This window comes from Alexandromys fortis, unplaced genomic scaffold, assembly GCF_014885135.2.
Source record: "Alexandromys fortis isolate MF-2015 unplaced genomic scaffold, M_Fortis_MF-2015_v1.1 scaffold_54, whole genome shotgun sequence".
NCBI lineage: Eukaryota > Metazoa > Chordata > Mammalia > Rodentia > Cricetidae > Alexandromys > Alexandromys fortis.
The window spans coordinates 732,300-757,038 of record NW_026067958.1 but is presented as its reverse complement, the minus strand read 5'-3'; the positions used below and the strand labels follow the sequence as shown (position 1 = coordinate 757,038).

Below are 24,739 nucleotides of genomic sequence, written 5' to 3'. Positions count from 1 at the left end.
AACTAAAAAAATTAAGGAGTGTAAGTAACATAATAAAAGCAATTACTTGTGGAAACTGTCTTAGTTTTATGAAACGGTGGAACAGTGAGAATGTTCTAGACAAGCAAATGAATCATTGGTCTCATGGAAGAAGACAAGTCAGGAAGCATGCCCTGACGAGCCAGCAGAACTATAAGGCCAGATAATTTGATGTGAATTGAGAGCAACTGTGGCTATCTGTGATTATGGCTTTTAAAAATCACAAAGCATCTTCTCAACACATGCTCTCTCAATGTGTCCTTTTCAAAGTGTTACTTTAAATGTTATCATTTTTAGTTATGTGTACATGTGTGGGTCTCAGATTGGGTATATGCACATGAGTGCTACTGCCTACCCATGACAGAGGAATCTGATCCCCCGGAAACTGGAGTTACAGATATTTGGGAACCACTTCTTAGAGTTGATGGTAACAAAACTCTGTGAGTGAAACATCTCTCCAACCCACCTCTTGAAATTCCTGTTGGCAAGTGAGTCAGACATGTTCAGAACCATGGATCCAGACTGATGTCAGACATTTCACATAAAGTTTCTTCATTCTTTTGCAGATTTTAGAATATTTATTATGATCTGCTGTAGTTCTCATAGTGATGTAAACAATACCACTAGTTACAAACAGTTATAACTAAAACATTTCTCCTCCTCATTTATCTTGTCTATTCCTCAGCATCATCATGAAAGAAAGTTCAGTAGTCAATGCTGTGTATGCAAAATCTTGCAGACAGAAGCCTGTGCATTAGCATGTTGGCACATCACAAGGCACATATTTTATGACCTTTTTATTGTGAAACTTTCTTTGTAAACCTTGTATCATTCTTTTCTAACTTATGAGCCCAATAAGTTGGGAATCTCACTGTGGGTACCATTTATGATTCCCAGAACCATGTTTTACAGAAACACCATCAACACAAACTGCTGTTTGTTGTAAGATAGCTCCTCCTTTTGGTGCTAAGTCTATGCATGTCTAGTCCCCTGAGTCTTTTTATTTTCTGAATACTGGGTACAAAACTGCTGAAAGCAGCTTAAAGGAGGAAAATTAGTAATAACTAAAGTTTTAAAAATTGTTGATCTCATAAGAGCATACCAAAGTGTCTGAAAAGTATATGCTCAAGAATGAACTGAATTTTCATAAAGTTTTATATATACATTTTCAAATTCTATTTTTAATCATTCAAATAACTTTTATTTGAGGGAGACAGTCATCTTCTGAACATGTCAGCAGGAGGAATATCATTAATATGATTATTTGTATTGGAGAATTTATCTTAATCTCACATTATCAAATAAAATATTGATCATACTGTTCCAGGTGAGTGGTAAATACTTAAGTGTGAACTTTGTACAATAACTAAATTTAATACATTGTTTTATCTACTCAGATGTTCCTAGCAAAAGTCACCTATTTTTAGTAAATGTTGTAAGTAAACATGTTTAATAAACATTGGATAAACATGATTGGTTTGATTAGGTATGGTCTGTCTCTGCAAGACACACATAGCAAGGGAACAGTTTTGTTGATACTGAACAAGGGACAAAAAGTGCTTTTCCTGGCAGATGACAGTAGCATTGATCCCTGACGAATCAGAAGGTATGTCTTTTACAGTCTTCATTCAATGAGACTTCATGTTCAAACTTTGTATCATTCTAGCAGGATTTTGTAAAGGTTGACACCTGGAATGACGTGCCATCTTGTTAGCGGCTGTCTTAGGTAGGGTTTCTATGGCTGTAATGAAACAACAGTACCAAAAGCAAGTTGGTGAGGAAAGGGTTTATTTGGCTTTATTTGACATGCCATCATCTTGGGTTGGTGGCTGTCTTAGTTAGGATTACTATTGCTGAAATGAAATAACTTCACAAAGAGCAAGTTGAGAAGGAAAGGGTTTGTTTGGCTTATATTTCCACATCAGAGTCTACCATTAAAGGAAGTTAGGACAGGAACTCAAACAGGACAGGAACCTGAAGGTAGGAGCTGATGCAAGGGCTTTGGAGGGGTGCTATTGGCTTGCTCATCAAGGCTTGCTCCACTTGCTTTCTTTTAGAACCTAGGACCTCCAGGCCAGGGATGTCACTACTCACAGTGGGTTGGATCTTCCCACATCAATCACTAATAAGAAAATGTCATACAGTCAGATCCTCTGGAGAAATTTTCTCAGTTGAGGTTCCCTTTTTTAATAAAACTAGCCAGCACAGTGGCTTTATGACTTCATGAACATTTAGCTGTAATGTTAAGACTAATGATGTACACTGAGTAAAATTAGAATAAGGCACATAGATAAACTACGAGTATTGAACAAACACAATTAATTATCAGATTATTATTTTAAAAGCAGTGTTATAGGATGAGAAGAAAGCTATGTAGTAATTCTCAAAAGTTTTTCAGGGTTTTAGAAGACTGAAATTATCTTGGCACAGAACTCTGCAAAGAAAAAGTCTTGCATTGAAACCATTACATTGTAGCAGGACTCATTTCAAAGCAAAATGTTTTACTCAAAACTGTCTTGAGAATTACATCTTTTGTCTATACTAGTGATTGCATCCTTCAAAAACTAGTTATAATCATGAAGCCTAAACATAGTCAGACCATCATGTCTTTTCAGGTATAAAAATTTCATTTTGTCTAATGGGGGCTTGCTGTCTATGGGTCTGTCAGAGACCAGGGTAGAAATTTCCAGATGTTTGCTAAACAAGAGAATAGAAACTGAGTGTAGAGTTCAGGATTCTCTGGGGCCAAGTGGCATGTCCAAATGTAACACTATCTATTTTTTCTTAATTTTGTTCAAAATGTAGGAATAAATATGATTAGAGAGACCACATATTCACAACACCAAGACAGAGCAAAGCAAATTGAAACTGTGAACGTGACAGAGATCACTCTTCTCAGGTCAAAATTATTTGCCTACTGAAGTATACCATGTGTGGAAAGCAATGGCATGCTGAGTGGGAAAGCATTGAACTTCTGCCTTCATGCTAAATCTCTTCTCTGACCTGCTTAGCTATTCCATTCTCCCCACCCCTTACTGAGGAATACGATGCTGTTATTTCTTGTTGTTCCAGATATTGAATCTATAAACTTTTGTTCAATTTTTAAAATTTCTTTATATTATCATCCTTTCACATGAGAAGTTACAGAAATACATTTATCTACAAAATAGACATTAAAGAAAACGGAGTGTTATAAATTTAGGCATGTCCTTATGTTTTGCAAGAATGTTTCAGCCATCTACAGCCACAGACAAAACAGTGGTCCCCTACTTAACTCATCTATACACTCAATTCAACTTTCCCTACAGTCTTCATACAGTAACTGATTGACCCAAGGACACATGTCTAAGAATGTGCTCCCTTTACTCAGTGATTCATGACTGCACAGCTGCATGAGGAGGATGAGATCAAATGATGGATTTGTACAACAGGGAAATATTAAAAAGACAATAGAATATGGAGAGGCATGTATGAATAGATACCAGCAATGCAAATGTTTTTTTTTTTTATTTAATGTAGATTCTGTTTCCAGGCAACAAACAATCCTCACACAATCCCAAATGAAATAATATAACAGGAAGAATAGTTAGTAAGACCTTTCCTATATAAGATTTGTCAAAATGCAATATTATAACCAATTCTCACATTATGGGACAGATCAACAGGACATGGTTTGTGAATCCAGCGACTGAGATCATTAGAAACCTAAAAATGTAAGGGAGCTTGTCAATATTCAGACACAGAGACCTGGGAACTGGCTAATCTTTTGAGAAGTACACTCTATCAATCCAATTGATTTTCGGAGTTAGACATTCTAACCTCTCCAGAATTTTTGTTCATAGCAAATTAATGTTTAATTAACTCTGTGTATGGAGTGACACTCATCAAGGGAGTATTCATAAACTTGAAAATGCAATGTAAACACGAGCAAATGTACTGGCTCCTCAGAATTAGAGATTAAGGAAACTATCACCACATCTTGTTCTCCCTAATTCAACAAATACACTTTGGTTTGTCCACAAGGCGCTATGTTGGGGAGGGGTTTTCAAGCAAGTCTCTACAAGTATTGTACTTTATTCAGATGCATACATTTTGGTCTCCACTGAATATGGTCTCTGTACTTCAATTTAATATCATGTTTCTATCTCTAAACAGCAACAACAACAAACATGAGAAATCCAGTTTCTCACAAGCCATAAGAAGTTCCTGAAATCCACAAGCTACCCAGGGTTACATAAGTATTGAACAACCGCTGGGGTGGTGGGGCCTGGGAAGAAGAAACTCATCAAGTTGGACTTTCATCAAATCCTTAAATGAACATCATATTCAAGGTCATAGTAGTTCATGGCAGAGTGCTTAGGCAGATCTTAAGTCCCTAACTCATCATTTTAACAACCTGTTTCTTGGTTCATGTGTGAGGGTTTGTTACGCAGTAGTTGAAATTCATCAGAAGGTTTAATATTTCAAAACTTGATTATGTGTTGAAGTTTAGGCTAAGTTGAAATTTCACTCATAATATTCTCTGCTATAGAATAACTTTATTTCTATTTATAAACAGTTATAAATTAAATTTATAAAATAATACAATGAAATTCTCTCTGATTTCCTGAAGATTTTTAAATTTAAAATTTTGTACTCATACTATTTTTGCTAATTTATTGATTTTTCAGAAGCTAAGGTATTTGATTCCTGTCAACAGGGTAAAGAGCATCCTCAACCTGAGGCGTCAAGAAGGCTCTATGAGTAAAGGTGCTTGATATCAGCCTGCCAGCACACATGCACACACACACACACATACACACTTAAAGAAATGCAATAAAAAGAATGAGCCCTCCTAAAAACAATATCCAACCCATACCTAAAGTTCAGTCCATGATGAAGAAAAACTTATATATGTTTTTCTGGTATTTACTCCTAATGAACATTATATTCCATTTATATTTTGCTAAATATTTCCCTAAAACATATGTTTTTTTCTTGAATGATACATATAAAATCGTTGTCATCTAATAGCCCCAGGAAGAGCATATGTTTTATACTATACTATCTAAAATTAAACCATGAATGTCTACAAAGACTTATGAAAACATCTCAGAAAAGATGACCAAAAGTATGTAGAGGAAGAAAATCTCTGATGAAAGATAAGAGAGGCATGAAATTTATTGATCAAGCCTGAGACATGATTGAGGGGTATCCCCTTTAGCAGCATTCATGAATATGAAAGATCAGTGGGATTGAATAAAAATGTAGAGTGCTTATCTCATTTGGGACTTTCAAAAGGTGAATATGTATGTTTCTAGAATTAGTTACTTTATACCCAGCATAGCTACCCCAGGATATATTAGACTGTCTTCAACGATTACCTTTAGTTTTATAAATAGTGTTCCTCCCTGCTGAAAAACCTCAAGGTAGAAAGCATATTTAACTGCAATGAAATGTAAGCTCAAGCACTAATTTAAAAAAATATTTATTTATTTTTTCTTTATTGAGAAAAGGATAAAAAAAGTTTCCGCCTCCTCCCAGCCTCCCATTTCCCTCCCCCTCCTCCCCACCTTCTCCCCCCCCCCCCCCCCCCCTCCCCCCCCCCCCCCCCCCCAAAGAACAGTCAGTGTTCCCTGCCCTGTGGAAAGTCCAAGGTCCTCCCCCCTCCGTCCATGTCTAGGAAGCTGAACATCCAAACTGGCTAGGCTCCCACCAAGCCGGAACATGAAGTAGGATCAAAACCCCTTGCCATTGATCTTGGTTTCTCATCAGTCCTCATTGTTTTATGTATATACCTGAGCATAGGTGTGTAAATCACTTGTGTGTAGATACCCATGGAAGCCAGAAGGCCTCTGAGGCCATGTAAACAAGAGTTATAGCTGGTTGTGAGCTACGAATGTAGGTGATGAGAACAGTACTTAGACTCTGTGAAAGAAAGAGCAGCAAGTGCTCTTAACTGCTGAGCCATCTCTTCAGGTCATCAAGCATATTTTTAAAGACAAACTCTTAATTGAAAAGCAAAGATTTTATTTTTAAATCTATAAAATTGGTCCTGATGGATTTAGCTGGGATCCCATCTTACGCCTTTCTACCTATGGTTCCTCGTAGTTTAGTTTGATTCCTACGGTCAGAAAAAGCAACAAGAGTAACTGAATAACTACCAATATACATTTCCTTACTTATTGGCAAAGTTAACTAACTTCAGGGACTATGGTGGGCCAGCACTACTCTAATTATATTAGTTTTGTTGGAGAGGAATGATTCCAGGTCATTCTTTTCTATTAAATATCATCAAGTTGTCACAGAAGTCATGAAGGGAAAATTTAAAAAATGAAACAATCATCAGATGAAAGCCCATCTAGATCCCTTCCAAACCTTACCCACATTAAAATAGAGGGGCATGAACAGAGAACAGTATTCCAAGCCATTCATTCTGCTGTTTCCCTCATTCAAAGAATCAACACTCCCATCAATAAAAGGAGAAGAAAAATCAAGGCAGTGTGTGTATTTATCTGTGACAATTGCTCAGTAGACGGAAGCACAGTGAGATAATGGCAGAGATAGGCGTCAATTTCTTTACCAAATATAGCTTTCAATTTTTGACCTGAACTTTTTCACTCCCTCTCATCCACCCATTCATCCACTATTAAATCTGTAAGTCTGTTGACCTGTCTATCTTTGCATCTGGCCCCCTGAAAAAGGGACTTGGATGCCTCTATGCTGCCTTTTGATTTAAGCTGCAACCTTGGACTTCTGTCTTTGCACGACACAATTTTATTCAAAGACCCTGAACAATTGTAGTCTAAGTTACCTCGTTGATTCTGATGCCCCTACTCCAATTTTTTTATTGAGAAAAGGAAAAAAAAAAAGTTTCCGCCTCCTCCCAGCCTCCCATTTTCCTCCCCCTCCCCCCACTCCTCTCCCCCTCCCCTCTCTCTNACTCCTCTCCCCCTCCCTCTCCAATCCAAAGAGCAGTTAGGGTTCCCTGCCCTGTGGAAAGTCCAAGGTCCTCCCCCCTCCGTCCATGTCTAGGAAGGTGAACATCCAAAGTGCTTCTAGTCTTAGTTACGCTTTTGCATATTTTGCTAGGCCCACTTATGCACTTCCACAACAACTTTAACAAAAATAAGAAAACTTGTGGTATTAGTTCAAGCTGAGCCCACGCTCAATATCTTAGCAGTTGCTTACCTCCTTTCAGATCCCCTTGACTTCTGCTCACCCTGTCCCACCTCTCATCATATCATTGTGACTTCTGCCTACCCTGTCCTGACTTCTATCATATCCCTGTTTCTTGGTCCCAGGCTACTCGGCAGCTCAGACCAAAATAATCACACCGAAACTATACTATTTAAATCACTGCTTGACCCATTAGATCTAGCTTCTTTTTGGCTAACTCTTACATATTAATTTAACCCATCTCCACTAATCTGTGCATCACCACAAGGTCATGGCCTACCAGCAATGTTTCAGTGCATCTGTCTCTGGCGATTCTATGGCTTCTCCCTCAACTCTGCCTCTTTTCTCCCAGCATTCAGTTTAGTTTTCTCCACGTACCTAAGTTCTGCCCTACCAACAGGTCAAGGCAGTTTCTTTATTAACTGATGGTATTCACAGCATACAGAGGGCAATCCCACATCACCTGTGACTTCTGAGCACCCTGTCCCGCCTCCTATCATGTCAATGTGTCTTCTGCTTACCCTGTCCCACCACCTATCATATCCATGTGACTTCCGGTCACCCTGTTCTATCTCCTGGAAGAGTGGCATTAAGTTAATTTAACTAGAAACCCCCACAGTCCTGAGGTATCATTTTGAGAAGAAGTAGGATTGAATTTAAGTCCTCAACAATGTTTTTTTTTCCCCTTTGCACTCTGCATCTTGGCCATAAGCTCCTTTTTCTGTACTGTACCCTTAACTTAGCCCAGTCCTTTCATATCCCTTCTTGCCATGTTCCAGTAGTCAATAACTTATTTTCAAATTCTCAACTATTGTGATCCTGCTTTTTAAGAAAAATATTTATTTTACTTTCAACATGCATGCATGTATGTATGTATGTTGTGAATGTCTGTGTGGGAGTATGCTCATACATGCATACAAATGTCTGAAAAGACCAGAAGAAGGCATCAGATTTCCTGATATTAGGGTTATAAATGATTATGAGCCACCTGATGTGGGAGGTAGGAAATGAACTCAGCAAGCCCCACACATGCTCCTAACTGCAGTGTCATTTCACCAGACCCCTTTAGTTTAGGTTTTTATTTTAACACAGATTTTTTTTTTATTTTTGACATACTGTCTGGTGTTGTCTAGGCTGCCCTTAGAATCATTACATCACCAGTGATGAACTTTACTTTTTGAGCCTCTTGTTTCTACCTCCCCAATATTAGGAAGCAGCCATTTTCACCACATCCAGTTTCTGCAGTGCGGGGGTACAAGTCTAGTGCTTTCTGTATGCTAGTTAAGCACGCTATAATGAGCTTCATTCCCAGGCAGATGGTTATTATTATTTTTATAAAGAACTGGAATATTCAAAAAACAAAATTCTATAAGCTCATTAATCTTTTAAGGTCCTTAGCATCCATCACTTCATGATGATTTCTGTTTTAATTGCACAATAACTCTGGATAGGTAGGCAGGCATTTTTATCTCTTTCTTTCAAGTTATAAAATTGAGGTACAGAGAGGTCAGAATCCAAGAAAATGAGGAAAATGAACAGGAAAACCAAGGTCTCCTAATTTCCAACCCCAGGGCCTTGCATAAAGATGAGGCCAGTTCTCAGGGAGTTTCGAATGAGATGTTATTGATGGCTTCAGGATAGAAGTGTTCTGATATATTTGGCCTTAAATTGAACAGTGCATCCAGCACCATGCTAAGTAATGTGAATTCAGGAATATAGAAGAAATCCTCAGAACTTTCAGCATGAAAAGTTGACACAGAAGAGAAAAAAACAAGCTCAGGCTGGCTTCTATGTTTGCAATCAGAAATGGCTAGAACGGCCACCTCGTAACTCTGTGAATTTGAATAAAAGAAAAAAAAACCAAATAACTGTAATATTTTTTGTGTAGAATGTCTCATTGCTTGCTATGTGCTATTGGTTTGTATAAAAATTTCAGCATTTAACAAGGCAGGCCCTTTGCTTTAATCTGTCTACTGCAAAGTTAATCTTTATCATCTGCCTTATACAGATCTTAAATGATGATTGAAGAAATGTAGCATAAAGAGATGTATAATGGAAACATTAAAGATACACAAAATTAGATTCTATCGGAAATACGTGTTACACAAATGCTGTAGATTATGACTTTAAAAAAAGAGCAGGAAGGAATAAAATGGAGCATTTTGACTTGTCAAACACAAAATATTTCTAAGTTTTACTTGGTTCTGAAATATTGTAAGAGAACAGGAAAACATCTACTTTATTTTTCTCTTCCTCTTCTCTCTAGAACAAACACCCAAGATTCCAAACTATTATGGACATTGTAGGTAATGATGCTGGAAGGACGATTTTTCATTCAATTGCATTCCCAGGTAAGACATTGCCATGTCCCTTTTCTCATTCACTCTGGGGAATCCGGAAGAGGCAGAAGGTAGGCAGTGCTTCTTCCGGGAAGCTCAGGCATCTGGCTTTCTCATTTTATCTCCTGTTTATGTAGAACAGTATTAGTTAGCTACCCCTGGGTCTTTCCCCACCAAAATCATTCTTTGCTTTTTTCTGGTCTAATTTGTTGACAGAATGTGAACCCATGAGCATGCAAATTGTATAAATTGATGATAAGATTGGAGAAATCCACAGGTCTCCCCTTAGGACTTAAAATTAAATTCTGCTTCTACGCAGATTACTAGAGAATTTTCCATCAAGAATTGTCCACGAGATATGGGGAAATCTTGCCTTAAGTGCAGCCCTGTTTCCTCCTGTAGGTTAGTAAAGCTCTGGGTACCACCTAAAGGAGGGATATCAATGTGTGTGCCTGCATCAGTGTCTGTGTGTGCCTGTGTGTGTTTATGTATGCCTGTATGTGTATACCTGTGTATGTTCATGTATGCCTTTTGTTCCTGTGTGTGTTCCAGTAGGTGTCCATGTGGGCCTGTGTATGCACTCCTGTGTGTGTGCCCATGTTTGTGTGTGTTTATGTGTGTTCTTGTGTGTCTTTGTGTAGCTGTGTGTGTGTTCATGTATGCTTTTGTGTATACGTTTTTGTCTATTCTGTTGTGTGTGTTCATGTGTTTGAGTTTGTGTGTCTGTATGTATCTTTGTTTATTTATGTGTTCACGTGCCTGTGTGTTCATGTATACCTGTGTATGATTGTGTGTATATATAAGAGTGTTCATGTACATGCGTGTTTATGCTGAGAGGTGAAAACTGTGGGGCCTTACTGATGTACCCTGGCCAACATAACTTTGACATTACAGGTTTTACAATGTCTGTCGCAATTTGTGTTTCTTTCTTTTTCCTTTTCTCCTCTTCACCTTTCTGCTTCTTCTACTTTTCTTTTTGGCAGGAAGACACCACTCCCATGCTACCTGACAGGTGCCAAAACAGTGCCTCAGAATAAGTCATTTGATCCCTGAGAGGTCACTGGTAAATAATGAGCCCAGACTTATATACCAACTTCTGAATTATTTCTCTCCTTTATACACAGTTTCTTCTCCCAAGCCACTAACTTGGCCAGCACTATTGTCCTATAACAAATGTACTTTGTTAATTTTCCTGACATGAGAAACAATAAGCGCAAGTATGAGATTTGATTCAAGATCAAGCAAGTTTTGAAGTGTTACATAAACTGAAAATAATCCAATATGAATCATGTCTTGGAAGAAAATATGTAACCCATCAGAAACACTACGGCAAATGGCTGAGTTTATCCAAACAGTTCTCCTGTTTTCCTTACTATGTTATATGTAGCTGTGCATGACAGCCACAGAACCTAGTGCGTGGAAAACAACCACATATCAATTGTACACTTTTCTCACAACAAAGAGAAGAAACATTGCATAGCAAAGCACTTACCGCTGCTTGCCGATGAGTGTTGGACAATATCCCATGAATCTTCACTTTGTCTTTCTCCATTTGGTCTATGTTCACCCACAGATCTCGGCTGGCAGAGTCCGTTGGACCATATATCCGAGATATGTAGTAATTGTGATCTGTGTCCTCCTGCATTGGTGGAAAATGACGAACATTAATTTTCCGCTAATTTTATTTTTAAGAGTTCTTCTGTAATTAAAGATTTCAGTGATCTCTAATCTAGCAAATGGTTTAAGTAGAGTCATAGAGAAGTGAATTGAAATGAAAATTGAATATGTAGAAGAAACAGTTAAATACAAAAAAATTTACAATCAAATTTATATTCTGTGTACTATGTATTTCGTTTTTGTGATAGTAATAGTAGACATTTAACTGCTGACAAGACAAAAACATCTGATTTTAGAAATATTTAGTGAGGATCTGAGCTATAATTACATTGGGTGACAACAAAATTAATTTATTCTTTAAAAACATTATATTTGGGACTGAATTTAGTTAATAATACTAGAAATTCAGATAACTGCTTAATTTGGGTTATTAAAACCTACTCTTATTTGAGTTCTCATTATGGGTCTCATTAAAGTGCTTTGTACAGGGATTTTATTTCTCATGCTTCCAGCTCAATGGGGAAAGTGAATGTTTTAAAAGAATACCACACATGGATAATGCACATCATATACATGTATTAGCCACAAAATGCAACGATGTCATAAGGGGCTTGAGGATGGCTCCTCCATGGATAAGTAAGCATGTGCCAGGAAGCATGGCACTCTCTGTTTGGGTCTCAATTACCCAATAAAAGTCAGACATGTCACATGCATAATTTTAAGAGATATTTAATTTCATGTGTAATTATATGCATTTATATTCACTTTTTATATGTATTTTGTCTGACATTTTGGTGAATATGTGCAAAGTGAATAAAGAAGATTTTCTTTGATTTGAGCAATTATGTTTTGGAAGTGAATTCTGTCTAATACATTTATTACAAAGTGTTTCTAGAATAAAACTGAGGTACCAAGCCATTCAGTCAAAACCAGAATCTCAAGTATGTCTTCACAGATCACCAGGTCAACGTGTACAGAAACTGATTATAGAAAGTATAAGAAGGCTCATGTATAACCAATATTCAAAGGGATTTTGTATCATTCCTAAAAGAAATAAAACAATTCAAGACAAAAGTATTGAAGGGAATGGATGTAAACAAGAAATTGAGTTTTTATTTAATAAAATTTATAAGAAAATTTTAGTTAAGTTTTGGGTGCAAGAAACTTCTGTAGACGTAGAATAATATAGGAGACTAAAGGACATGGGAATGAGATGTTCTAAAGCTGGGATGATGGGCAGCCTTGTGAATTTCCACATCTTTCTTTCACAGCGTCATGACAAAATGCATGAGGACCAAAACATTGTGATGTGTCTTCTAGTGTCTGCTGCTTTCCTGCTGGGACCTCTTCACAAGAAGGAGAATGAGCCATGCTATTTTACCAGTCACAAAAAATCAGTGGACATGTGTGAGCATCAGTGAAAGATTGGCCATTGGCAAGGTGTTTAGAAGCTCAGAGGATGTAAGGTCCCTTATTCTGATTATGGGATATCTATGTGAGATTTGGTACAGTTGCCATTTTGGCATCATGGGGAGACTACTGAAAATAAAAGTAACACACAGGACAAAATGGCAAACACTAACGGAGAAGCTTTCTCTCTGGCTATGTTTATCTGCATGTGATTATCTAAATGCACTTATTCAACTGCTTTTATCATACTTCACCTTAATAGAGGAATACTGATATAAAAAGCATGGCTCTAATTCATAATAAAACTTAAACACGACAGAAATAAGTGATTTTATAGACCCTTTAGGTCTTGGTAACAAACACACACTCAATTCTTGCATTCTACGGAGTCACCGAGTAAAAATGTGGAGGCTTACATAACTTGCCCAAAGGTGTCAGGTCTGTACAGCAAATAATGCTAACTTATTCAGTTTTAGTGAGTATTAGAAAAGATGACTTTGGAGAAAATGCTCAATGAATGATAATTGTTACGAGTTTATTATAAACTGTAATAAGCTGAGTAAAACTAACGTGTACAATACAATACAATGGACACACTGTGTAACTGATTATGTGATGTAGTAAAATTCATATGAAATTAGTAATTCATAAAGTTTAACCAATTAAGCATAGAGTTCAGTATAAAGGTAGAAGTCAACGTTTAAAAAAATTGGTTTTCTCCTTAATCTCTGTAATTATTTAAACAAATACTTTTTTGTTATCATGAATAATAAAAATGTAACAAGATAATGAATTATCTGAAAAATTACTCACAACTTTGGCTGCAATACATATATCTGATATGTGAGACCATTCCCTTAATTTTCAGCTAAGTTGGAATTTTTCAAAACAATATCAGGTCTTGAAAACACTGAAGTTAAGCTAAAGACTTGGTACTGACTTCTATAGCTCAATTTTGCCAAGTTGCCATGGCAACTTTTATTCAAAGATAAAAGCAATTTATTGTTTACCTAGGAAAGTAGACACACAAATTGTTAAACCCCAGAGAGGCATTTGTCTCAGGCACTCAGAAAAGCTATAAAATAGATATCTCAAAAATGTGAGATTTTAGCCTCAATAAATTATTCAAACTACTTTTTGTCATTTTTAGGCATAATGACTCTTAGAGAGTTATTGAAAGTCACTTTGGGCACAAAGATTTTTATTTTTCCTCTAAAGCAAAACTATTTCTAATACCAGAGACAATAAAGCAAAGCACTACTGTGAGGTGACTACTTGCCAATTCATTTAGGAAACCAACTGTTACTGAAAGTAGATGGCTCAGTGGGTGACTCCAAATGCTATAAACTCAGGTTGTCAACAACTGCCTGCAAATCTGCAGCTGTTGAGCAACATAGGGCATCCCTCAAAACATGCAGTCGATGGCTCGCCATAGCTACAGGCATCCTGCACAAATCAGTCTACCCCATCCAACCTCAGTTTTCTCTTCTACCATGGCTGTTAAGCAATATCACTACACATAGTATTTATGGATTATTCATATTTCTAGATGCAGCAATGACATCTGGATACCAAGTGTATTTCGTTGAGAACTGCAAGAAATTGAGAACTTATTGTATAGCCATCCATGTGCTAAGAATTTGATTTCTGGATTCATTTAAATAATCAAGGTTTCCAGGTAAGTCATATAGCGCTAAACATAAGGCTACCACATAAATATTAGTCTATAATACATAGGATTGTAGTGCTCTTTACACATGTGGAGGTGTACTTTATTCTTTTAAGAATGTTTTCACAGTGGGCGGTAGTGGCACACGCCTCTAATCCCAGCACTCGGAAGGCAGAGGCAAGAGGATCTCTGTGAGTTCAAGACCACCCTGGTCTACAAGAGCTAGTTCCAGGACAGGCTCCAAAAGCTTCAGTGAAACCCTGTCTTGAAAAACAAACAAAAAAATAAGAATTTTTTCTCATACGATTATCATTTATTTAAACATAAAGTTATTTTACATACTATGTGTGTAAGTCATACTTTCAAGAAATACATTTTACAAACGAACAACAGGCTAGTTCTATGTTTAATAAGAAAGTAAGGAGTATGATAAAATAGCAAAACTGAAGAAAGAGCATAGTGAGAGTATTAAGAGAAAATAAAACTTGTGTGAAAGCTGAGTGCAGTCCTACTTTGCCCACACAGCCTTGCCTTGGGCATCAAAGAGCACCACCACTCTAGGACAGATGCAATGGGATAAACATTGCTGGCCTTGCTTCAAAATTTTTATGTTAAAAATTAAACTCCCAGCATGCTTATAATTTTCTCGAGGGTCTTAATGAGGGTAGTCAAGGTTAAACAATGCCATAATTGTGGAAAGTGGACAAGGCAAGATTGGTACACATAAAAGGAGGCATGAATATTTTCCCTCCCTCTTCTGGCTGCTTCCTTCCACACCTCTTCTCATCCCCCAATCTTCTTCTCTTCCCCTTTCCCTCATTTTCTCTCCTTCCTTGGGAAAAGTCCACAGAATTTGCAACAAAACTGTGTACTATGAATTTTCCTGTGATAATTTCTCCCCTCTCCTCTTCCTTGGCACACATTTGCTAGAACCCAGTAAATAGCTTAGGATAGCCTAGACCTCATGGCCACCTCCTAAGTGCTAGCTTTATCATTATAGGTGTGAATCACGGCATTTGGCTCAAAATGCAATTGTATAGGTATCCAAAACAGACAAGTCAGATTATAAAACAGTAAGAAAACATCGGATAATCTAACACCATCATAGCATTCCATGGAAAAAGCATCTATAAAACCTTGGAAAATGAACTTGTGACTCAAATTTTTTCCTCTATCAAGTTATATTTTAAATACAAGGTAGTATCTTTCTAATAATGTAGATATAGAGAAAATATATCACCAATGTGAAATTCTGGAACATGTAATACCTACTTTCATATCAAACAGGGGGTAATTAAACTGCCCATCACAGCGATTCCAGTGAGCAATGAGCTGTGTGAAGGCCTGGCTCTGTGTGGGCATACAAAAGCTATGGCCAAAGGTCTGATGAAGAGTACTGACTCTGTGACAAGAATACTTCATAAAAGGTCACATGTGGTCACTAAAAGTATAAGCAGGCATATAATTTCTTTCCATCATGAATATATAATAATAATTTTCAAATTCTTATGTACTGACTGTGAAATGCCCCTCACAGGCTCATGTCTAGAGTGTGTGTTCTGCAGCTGATTGCACTATTTGGTAAGCTTGTGGAACCATTAGGAGATGAGCACAACAGCCCAGGTAGCCAGATGGCATCTTTAACATTTCCAAATGATGCCTGCTTGTTCTCAACAGTGAGTGGCGAGACCATCAGGTTCACTAACACTGGGCAGATTGCTGTCCTGCTGCAGAAGGTTCACACTCAAGCCACAGACTCCTCCATTTTGGCACGGAAATGTTAGCAACAAGGGTGGACTTCAAAAATATGGGTTAAAAGTTATGTGGAAAAAAGAAAGCTGTACAAACAATGCCTGCAGTGTCTGACAGTTATGTAAATGAAGAGCAAAACAATTCCAAAAAAAAAAAAAAAAGAAGAAGATAAAGCTTAAATGAAGGAAGTGTGTGTCCTGCCTTGTCTGCCATTTCCTGAGCCACTAAGATGGAACGGTCTCTTCCACATGACCCTGCCCCATGAAGTGCCATTCCTTCACTCTTAAAATGAATTCATGTCCTACAAACTATGACCAAATAAGCCTTTCCATGGGTTGTTTCCATTTCTGTTAGGCATTGTGATCAAACAATAATTAATATACTGGCATGATTAGCCTGTGATTCATAGCTGTTAATTAATAGATGAACTTGAAATCATAGATACACTTGGTAAAAAAATTTAATTTTTGTAAGGTCACCACTGGAGGCAGAAATCTGAAACTGAATATTTATTGTTGCATTCATATCACCAAAGGTCAGTAGAAAAATATTAAACTCATTACTTTCCTCACTATAATGCTCATGGACATCTACATTTTATAAAATAACATTTACCTAAGTGTGAATGTGTATTTTTAGTTACTTCCTTCTTGATCCTGTCTGATTATACATGTTTATATATGCATGTATATGGATACATTTATAATTAATAGATGTTATGTCTGTAGAATATATTAAACATATATTAACTGGGTTATTTTTGAGTAATGGAATCTAGAGGAATTAGCTTTTCCAAAAATTATTAGTTGAAATTTTCAACATTAACACATTACCTAAAAATGGAAATTTTTCTTTGTATTTACACAAAACACTAGAAAATTCTAGATTTCCCAAAAGAAAATTCTCAACCAACGAATGTAATTTTAAAAGTAAATTTTTGAAATAATAATGTGAACATATAAATAGTAACAAGGCTGTTTACTGTGAGCAACAAATATATCTACTGATTTTTTTTAATATTTCCTTTCTTAAATTGATTTTTATTGAGCTCTACATTTTTCTCTGCTCTCTCCCTTGCCTCTCCCCTCCCCTTCAACCCTCTCCCAAGGTCCCCATGCTCCCAATTTACTCAGGGGATCATGTCTTTTTCTACTTCCCTTGTAAATTAGATCTATGTATGTCTCTCTTAGGGTCCTTATTGTTGTGTAGGTTCTCTGGGATTGTGATTTGTAGGCTGATTTTCTTTGCTTTATGTTTAAAAACCACTGTCTTTCTGGGTATGGGTTACCTCACTCAAAATGACGTTCTCTAGCTCTATTCATTTGCCTGCAAAATTCAAGATGTAGGATATATATGCTTTGAAAACTTCCTAAAGAAAAATTCTTAACACACTAAGGAACTCAACAACAGAATTGCAAGGTCAAAAACAAGAACTATTTTAGGGTAAAGTTGTTATATAGATTTGAACTAAATATTTTCTTTAAGATATTAGCTTCTTCAGCAGTCAACAATGTGTGGCCCAAGAGGGAGGAGAGACGGTAAAGATGCTACAAAGCAGGTAACAGACAGGAACCTTCTCAGGTACTCAAAAGTCACCGACCAGAAGTAAAGTCAGAGAAGTGGACTGCTGTATTGGACACACAGCCATCCTGGTGAGGACAGCAGCTTCACCAAGTGTTGGGTTTCTGGTATGAACAGGTCACTTCCCTAGGCCTCAGTTTATTCTCTGGGGAAATTCTCTAGCTCCAGGAAGCACACTGTGTAAGCTGTGAAGACAGCATGGCTCTGTTCAGCTCTGAGATCTCACTGTGTGAACCGGGAAGGCAGCGTGGGGTGTGAACTGGGAAGGCAGTGTGGGTGTGAACTGGGAAGGCAGTGCGACTGTTCAGATCTGAGATCACACTGTGTGAACTGGGAAGGCAGTGTGGTGGTGTGAACTGGAAAGGCAGTGTGGCTGTTCAGCTCTGAGATCACACTGTGTGAACTGGGGAGACAGCATAGCTGTTCAGCTCTGAGATCACACTGTGTGAAAGGAAAGACAGCATGGCTGTTGATGGCACACAGTGTGAACATCTGTAAAGACATCAATTCTGGGGCTGTACATGCCTTTTTTCTCACATTAGTTCTTTCTACGTGGCAGAGTTGGTTCTTCAGGAAAACAACTGTATTTCCAAAAGCTATAAAACTGTCATTAAAATACATAAGACATTAACAAGAAAAAAAAGATATTAGCTTCTTTGATTTATGTAAAATTCAATATTTTGTATTATGAATAGCAAATTAAATTTAACATTAAGAGAAATGTAAGAAAATATCCATTTTTATCAAATATTAAAAGACTTCCCTTTGAACTTTCATAATCACTAATGTCACCACCATTTATATGTTTCTTGTTTTCTACTTACTTATGTAGAAATTGCTTCATGTTCCTAAGGTAGGTCACACTGTTAAATGAGACATGTTGAAAGCAAGTGTGGAAGTGAGTTGTTGGGAGCTGTGAACCTCCAGACCCTGAATTTCTTGTAAACAACTTGTTTCCCTCTGCTCTGAGACAGCTTGTCACTGCTCTGAGCAGGAGACCCTCAGGAGTTTCTGATGGCAGGAGAGGGATTTCTGGTGGATTTGGCTGGGACGTGGCTATCTCTATATAATCTGCCCCTGAACACAATAAAGGGGAATTCTTGGGGCATTCTGGCATCAAGGATGACCTGTGTCTCTCTCTGTGAGTCTGTGTGTTTCAATCTCCAGTCCCTTGCTCAGTTCACGAACTGTATGGTGAAGCATAGAACGCAGATGGGCGTGGTGTTACACAGTGAATATTTAAGAATTACTAAAGGGCAATCAGATCTTATAATTTTTGTTTTTTACAATTCAATAAGTGTTATACTTTAAGTAATTATTCATGTTTCTATAAGTAATCATCCACTATACTCTGCTTCTTTATTTCCAAGATATGTTTCAAGGTTTGCAGAGCGGGTCTGGGCTACCGGCTGGAGAATGTCAGCTACATTCTGACATCCACAGGCAGGGGTTTGGCGGGTAGCTAAAAACTTGATGTGCCCAAAGACATCAAACTAGCAGGCTGCTATCAAAACTCAATTTCTCCTGGGTTTAATCACTAACGAACTCCAACACAATACTATGGTCACTTATCCATTCCATTCACATTAATGTTACCTTTCTTGTACACTGAATTTACCACACAGCCACATCCTTCAGGTAGGGTCGGTCATCCATAGGATGAAAAGAGTTGGAGCCTACAGTAGCCATCACAACATGGTATATGGATAAAGACCACACCACACTCCTTTTCCAATCTTGTCCTAAGAAAAGGATGTGTAGGTACAGGTTTGAAAAGATGAATTTGTCTCTGAGTATCATTACAACTTCTAGATTTACTCTGGGTAAGAGTCGAATTAGAGAGCTCTTCAGCCAAGTTCCTAAAATTGTTTGGACATGAGAAAAACAGGAAGTGAGGGGTAGATGTAGGGTAGAACACTCAGTCTGATTTACATCATTCTTTTGGAAAGAAAGGAAAGTGTGAGTTTGCATGACCAGGGAATTAGCAAGCTATAATTAGTACCACCTCCATTCCAGAAGCTGAATAATCATTCTTCTTAATAAGCTGTAATTGGCCTCAGAACTGGCACAAAGTCACAGAATTCTTGTACTGGATCTTATGGCATGTTATTCATCACTTGTGAGAATGCAATACATTATGGGTCCCAAAGTATAAATGCACAACCATTTTCAAATGTGTTGTGTAATTGTCATTAGTAAAATGGGTATTCTTTTCAGAGTACATTGTTGTATTTCTCTGTAATGCTTGGTACAGTGTATTTTTTTCTGGCAACTACAAATAAACAGTAAGTACATAAAGGGGTTCAAAATGTTACAATAAAAATCATATTTTAAAAGGATTGTGGGCTAAGTTTAAGGTTTGTGCTGTCTTTATATGCTTTAGCTAGCCTGGGACACCATAACAAAATACCATAGAATAGAATATTCTCAACTTAATGTGAATGTGCTGTAAATCCATCACCAAAGAAATAATGGCACAAAGCCCATGTTTGTTCCCATGTAATATCCTCTCCCCTGCCCTCCCTGCACCTTCCCTTCCCTTCCTTGCTGTGCCCCTGCACCCATGTAGTCTCCCTTCCCCTTCCTGTCTGCCATCCTCCTCACTCCACTTCTTAAAACACTTTGTCCCTTCTCACAGACCCCTTTCCAGCTTCCTGGCTTCTACCCATACCTGTCCTATTTGGATATGCATATTTAACATTTAGAAGCCAAGATCTGCGCGGGAGAGAAAACATGTTGTTTGTCTTTCTTAAGTTTCCACAGTTAATATGATATTTCCTGATCCTTTCCATTATCCTGTGAATTGGATTTTATTTTGTTTTGTGGCTAAAGCCACCATGCTGATTGCCATAGCGACAACATAGTTTACACCACAAACAGGAATGAAGTCTTCCTGTCTCTTCATCAGCATTTGTTGCAAGATGTTCTTGAGAATAAACATTCCGAGAATCAAAGTAGTTTCTACTTTGCCTTTTCCTCCTGATATCTAAGGATGTTGAACACCTTTGAGATGCTGTGCTTTGTTCAGGACCATGGGGGACCTGCCTCTTTGTGAAGGGAGATGGAGGAGGAGTGGATGGGGAGGAGGGTATATGAGAGTCAGGCAGGGAACAGGAGGAGAGAAGGGAGGGGAAACTGTGACTGTATGTAAAATAAATAAAAACAATGTTAATTAAAAAATATTTTTTAAAAAAATTGTTAGCCATTTGTACTTTTATGCCATGTGCCCATTCATTACATTGGCCCATTTATTAATAGGCAGCAGTGGTGTGTGTGTGTGTGTGTGTGTGTGTGTTTAGTTTTGCATTTCTTTATCCTTGAAGTCTCCCATTCTGTGAGCCTCTTTTCACTCTGTTGATAGTTTCTTTTGTAGTACAGAAACTTCAGAATTCCATATAGTCAAATTTGGCCATTCTTTGAACTAATTCTAGTACTATTAGATTCTATTCAGATATTCCCTGCCTACCCGTTCAGCTTGAAGTATTCTACCTTTGTGCTCCCTTAGCAGATTTGGCATTTTGGGTAATAAGTTAAGGTTTGTGAAGTAATTTTAATTTGTTCTGTTACTTTGTTCTGTTTTGTTTTGAATAATGATAGACATGGAAGAATTCTTATCTTTGTGCAGGCAGACACCCAGTTTTGTCACCACCATTTATTGAACAGTTGCCTTTTATTTCTAGTATATGCTTTTTATTACCTTTGTCAATAATTATGTGTTCATAGCTGTGTGAGATTATCTCTTAGTGCCCTATTATGTTCCATTTTCTACCTATGCACTTTGGGACAACTACTATTCTTTCTTGCCACTGTGGTTCATTGCTATAATTTTAGGTAACATGATACCTCTAGCTGTGTCCACTCTGAGAAATACATTGATTGTCTGAGCCCTTTTGTGTTACAATACTAATGTAAGGGTTACTTTTTGTAGTTCTGATTTTTCACATCTCTTCAGGCTTGTAAATCCAAAGCAAAAGCTCTGACTAGCTTGGTGTCTCCCAAGGCCCTCTTCCTGGCTGGTAAAGCATCGCTTTCTCCCTCACAAAATGAAGGGCAAGTTTGGCATGTCCTCCTTCTCCCTCGTGAAAGGAATATAGAAATAGGGTCAACCACCCCTATAACCCCATTAAACCATAATTATTCCCTAAATGCTTTGGGTACAAATACAGTCAAATGGAATGCGAGGACTATAATGTATGAGCTTGAAGAAAAACATGATTCAATCTGTAAAATATGTATATGGTTCCATTCTTAAAGTTGGATTTATGAAAAAAGCTTCAGATGTATAGCCTTTAAAAGAAATCATGTTATTTTCTAGATCTAATGAAAATTATCACTTAAGCCTTCTGATTCAGGAGGGCCTTTAGAAAGACCACAGTTGCCTGTCTTGATACAATTATTTCATGAAGGAGGGAAGGAGAAAGGGAGATTGAAATAAGTATCATTTGTAATTTTAAAAGCATGGCGGAGAAAATGTACCGAAAAGCCACTACTAAAATTATAACCCAGTTAAGACTTTCACATAAGCATCATCCATGGAAAAGCTGGATGCTTTCTTCCAGCTGCTCAGAACTCAGCCAACATTCTGATTCTAAGGTAACTATTACAGTTCCCAGACTTTCCAGTTTGGAATTTCGGATTACAGATGTATTTTTAAGTGGTCAGATTTCCCCTGTGCTATTCTGTACTCAGTGACAGAAATACTTCTTTTTCCTCCACTTCTTACTGTCACTGTACCTTCAAAAGCTTAGCCCGGTATGTTCATGCAGTGGCTAAGCAAGTGTAGATCAATAGTGAGTGTGGCTGTAGAAGGAAGCTTGACACCCCTCTCCAATTTTAGAGTCAGAGCTGACCCTTTCTTTATGATTCATTCCATGTCATTTTGCAAACAGCTTTCTGAGCCTCAATTTTCGGTCGCATAAAATGGAAATTAGTGTAAAAGTAGTCAAAGATGCAAGGCTAGATGGAGACTACTTAACATAAACATGAGAATGCATGCTGGAAATGAAGCACAGTTATATACTGCCATTGTTCAAACAAGCGGTCTCATGTGCTCCCACTTTCAAATAGCCCAAGGCAACAGAAAACTGTGGAGTCTACATCATTTTTCAGGAACATTTATTTACTGAAGCGCACAGTCTCAACTATCAAGTTACAGTTCGCACTAAACAACGAAGCAGGTACCCATCTCTGTCATCCCCCACTGTGGGCTCTTGCTGGTTGATCCAGTTTCGATTCTTTGTTGAAAAACTAAGAATGCAGGTAAATCACAATTTATGACACCTGATCAGTAACAGCAGCTAATGCCTATGGGTGCCTGATATTCAAAGCCTCTGGTTTGGCATATAATAAACATGACATATTTAGTAGTTGTTATAATTCTGTGAACGACAGCCTCTCTTTACAAAAGAAGAAACTGGAGCTAAGACACATGAGCTAGCTCACATGGTGTCCTGTCAAGGTAGGGGCGGGAGCATTCTTGTGAAGCCCTGAAGCTCATGTTCTTTCCATTTCCATCATACCTTTCAGATATCAAGCATTTTTCACTACTTCAAAAATTAATTGCCCTTGTTCCAGTGGCCTCTGTGAGCCTATTCATCAGCTCTGTTTGCCTGTCTTTCTGTTGATTAATTTCACTCTAGCCTCTGCAGGTAAGCTACTGCCTTATCAAAGGAACCCTAATCCCTCCACTCCTCTTTTCTAATGAGAGTTCTTTCCCACCACTCCTCCTGTCTAATGAGCATTTCCCATCACTCTTAGCATAGAACCCAAGTCCTCTCGCATCATCCCTCTTACCCTTGCCTCCTAGCCACAATTTTCCCTACCCAAACCCCCCTTTGTGTTCATGAAAATTGGGTATTTTCCAACATCACACAGATGCTGCTGTTCAATTCACTGGATGCAATAGGAATGATAATCCCCTATCTTTTTTCTTTCTTTCCTTTTTTCTTTTTACTGTCTTTCTTTTCTTTCCTTTGTTTTTTTTTTTTCTTTGAGACAGCATCTCCACTTCTGTCTCCCAAATGCTGGGAATAAAGGCATGTGCCACCTTTAGTCTGCATTACTTAATCTTCATCAATTCTTTTAAATGTTCTTTAAAGCACATTATTGCAACACTTATATTTTTACACCTATATATCATTTACTCTCAAATCTTAAAATCTTTCTTAATCAGCTTCAAGTCATTTGCCTTGTTTTAGTGATCAAACATTACAAGGATAATGATGAATACATTTTACCAACCATTCTCTTGAAGTGTCCAAGTTTTAAATCTCCTAGGGCATCTGTACATGGCTGTGCTGGGGCAATAAATATACCCTATATTTGGTGACTTAGGAAGGTGCTCCATTAATTCAGGACTATGGCACTGTGGAATAGGCTCAGCCCAGCAGGCCACTGGGCTGGGTTCAGCAGGACCTCATTTGTGCTCACAATGAGCACACCATTTCTCTGTAGCCAGCCAGCACAGGGGCTGAGGCTAGTGGGTTTCAGATGGCTTTGGTCACTTGTCTAGTATATCTTTGTCTCCATTTGTGCCCCCATTCTTAAATAGGATAGACTGGTTTATTCTAAGGTTACCAGAAAATACAAGAGACTAGATAAGTAATCCTTAAGCTTCTTGAAGCTTTGCTTAAAGATATATATTATTTTGTTTCACTTATTTAATATCACACTGCATGCCCAGAGCTGACTGCTTCCACAGATGGGACCACAACTTAACATAGGAAGAGCTTCAAAAATTTATGGTTATTTTGACACATTATTCATTTTCCTGATCCTGAGCAGTTTGGTAATAGTACATATTAAACCACTCTGCCCCTAGGTGGAGGCTGCATTTTCACTTGGAGAGGAGACCATTCTGTTAATAGGCAGGGTAAAATCAATAGATTTTAGATAATCTCTTAAAGTGCTTCCCTTTGCCACAGAGGCACTTTTAGCAATGCAAATCATCACACTGATTTCTAAATAAAAGTTTCAAAGCCAAGATCAAGTGATCAGTTGGTGTGGAATCATCTCAGGGGACAGAAAACCTTGGCAACTTAGTTAAATTCAGGTAGCTAATGCAGAGGTTAAATAAAGGCAGAGCCTGAGGAAAGGATTTGGTCACTGCTAGTCATTAAAAGTTAGAAATCAACAAGCAAAGCCACAATCTTTGGTCATTTTATTTATAAATTACCAGTGCTAGATTCAAATGAGC

The 24,739-nt window shown here is 37.7% G+C and overlaps 1 protein-coding gene across 1 annotated transcript in view; it reads right to left on the bottom strand.

The window, feature by feature from the left end:
• Window positions 1–24,739, bottom strand: part of Plxdc2 (plexin domain containing 2) — a 403,081-nt gene that overhangs the window by 184,850 nt on the left and 193,492 nt on the right. The window contains exon 3 of the mRNA XM_050152598.1: window positions 11,008–11,154. Within this exon, the coding sequence (XP_050008555.1) occupies window positions 11,008–11,154 (147 nt within the window). The remainder of the gene's footprint in view (window positions 1–11,007; window positions 11,155–24,739) is intronic.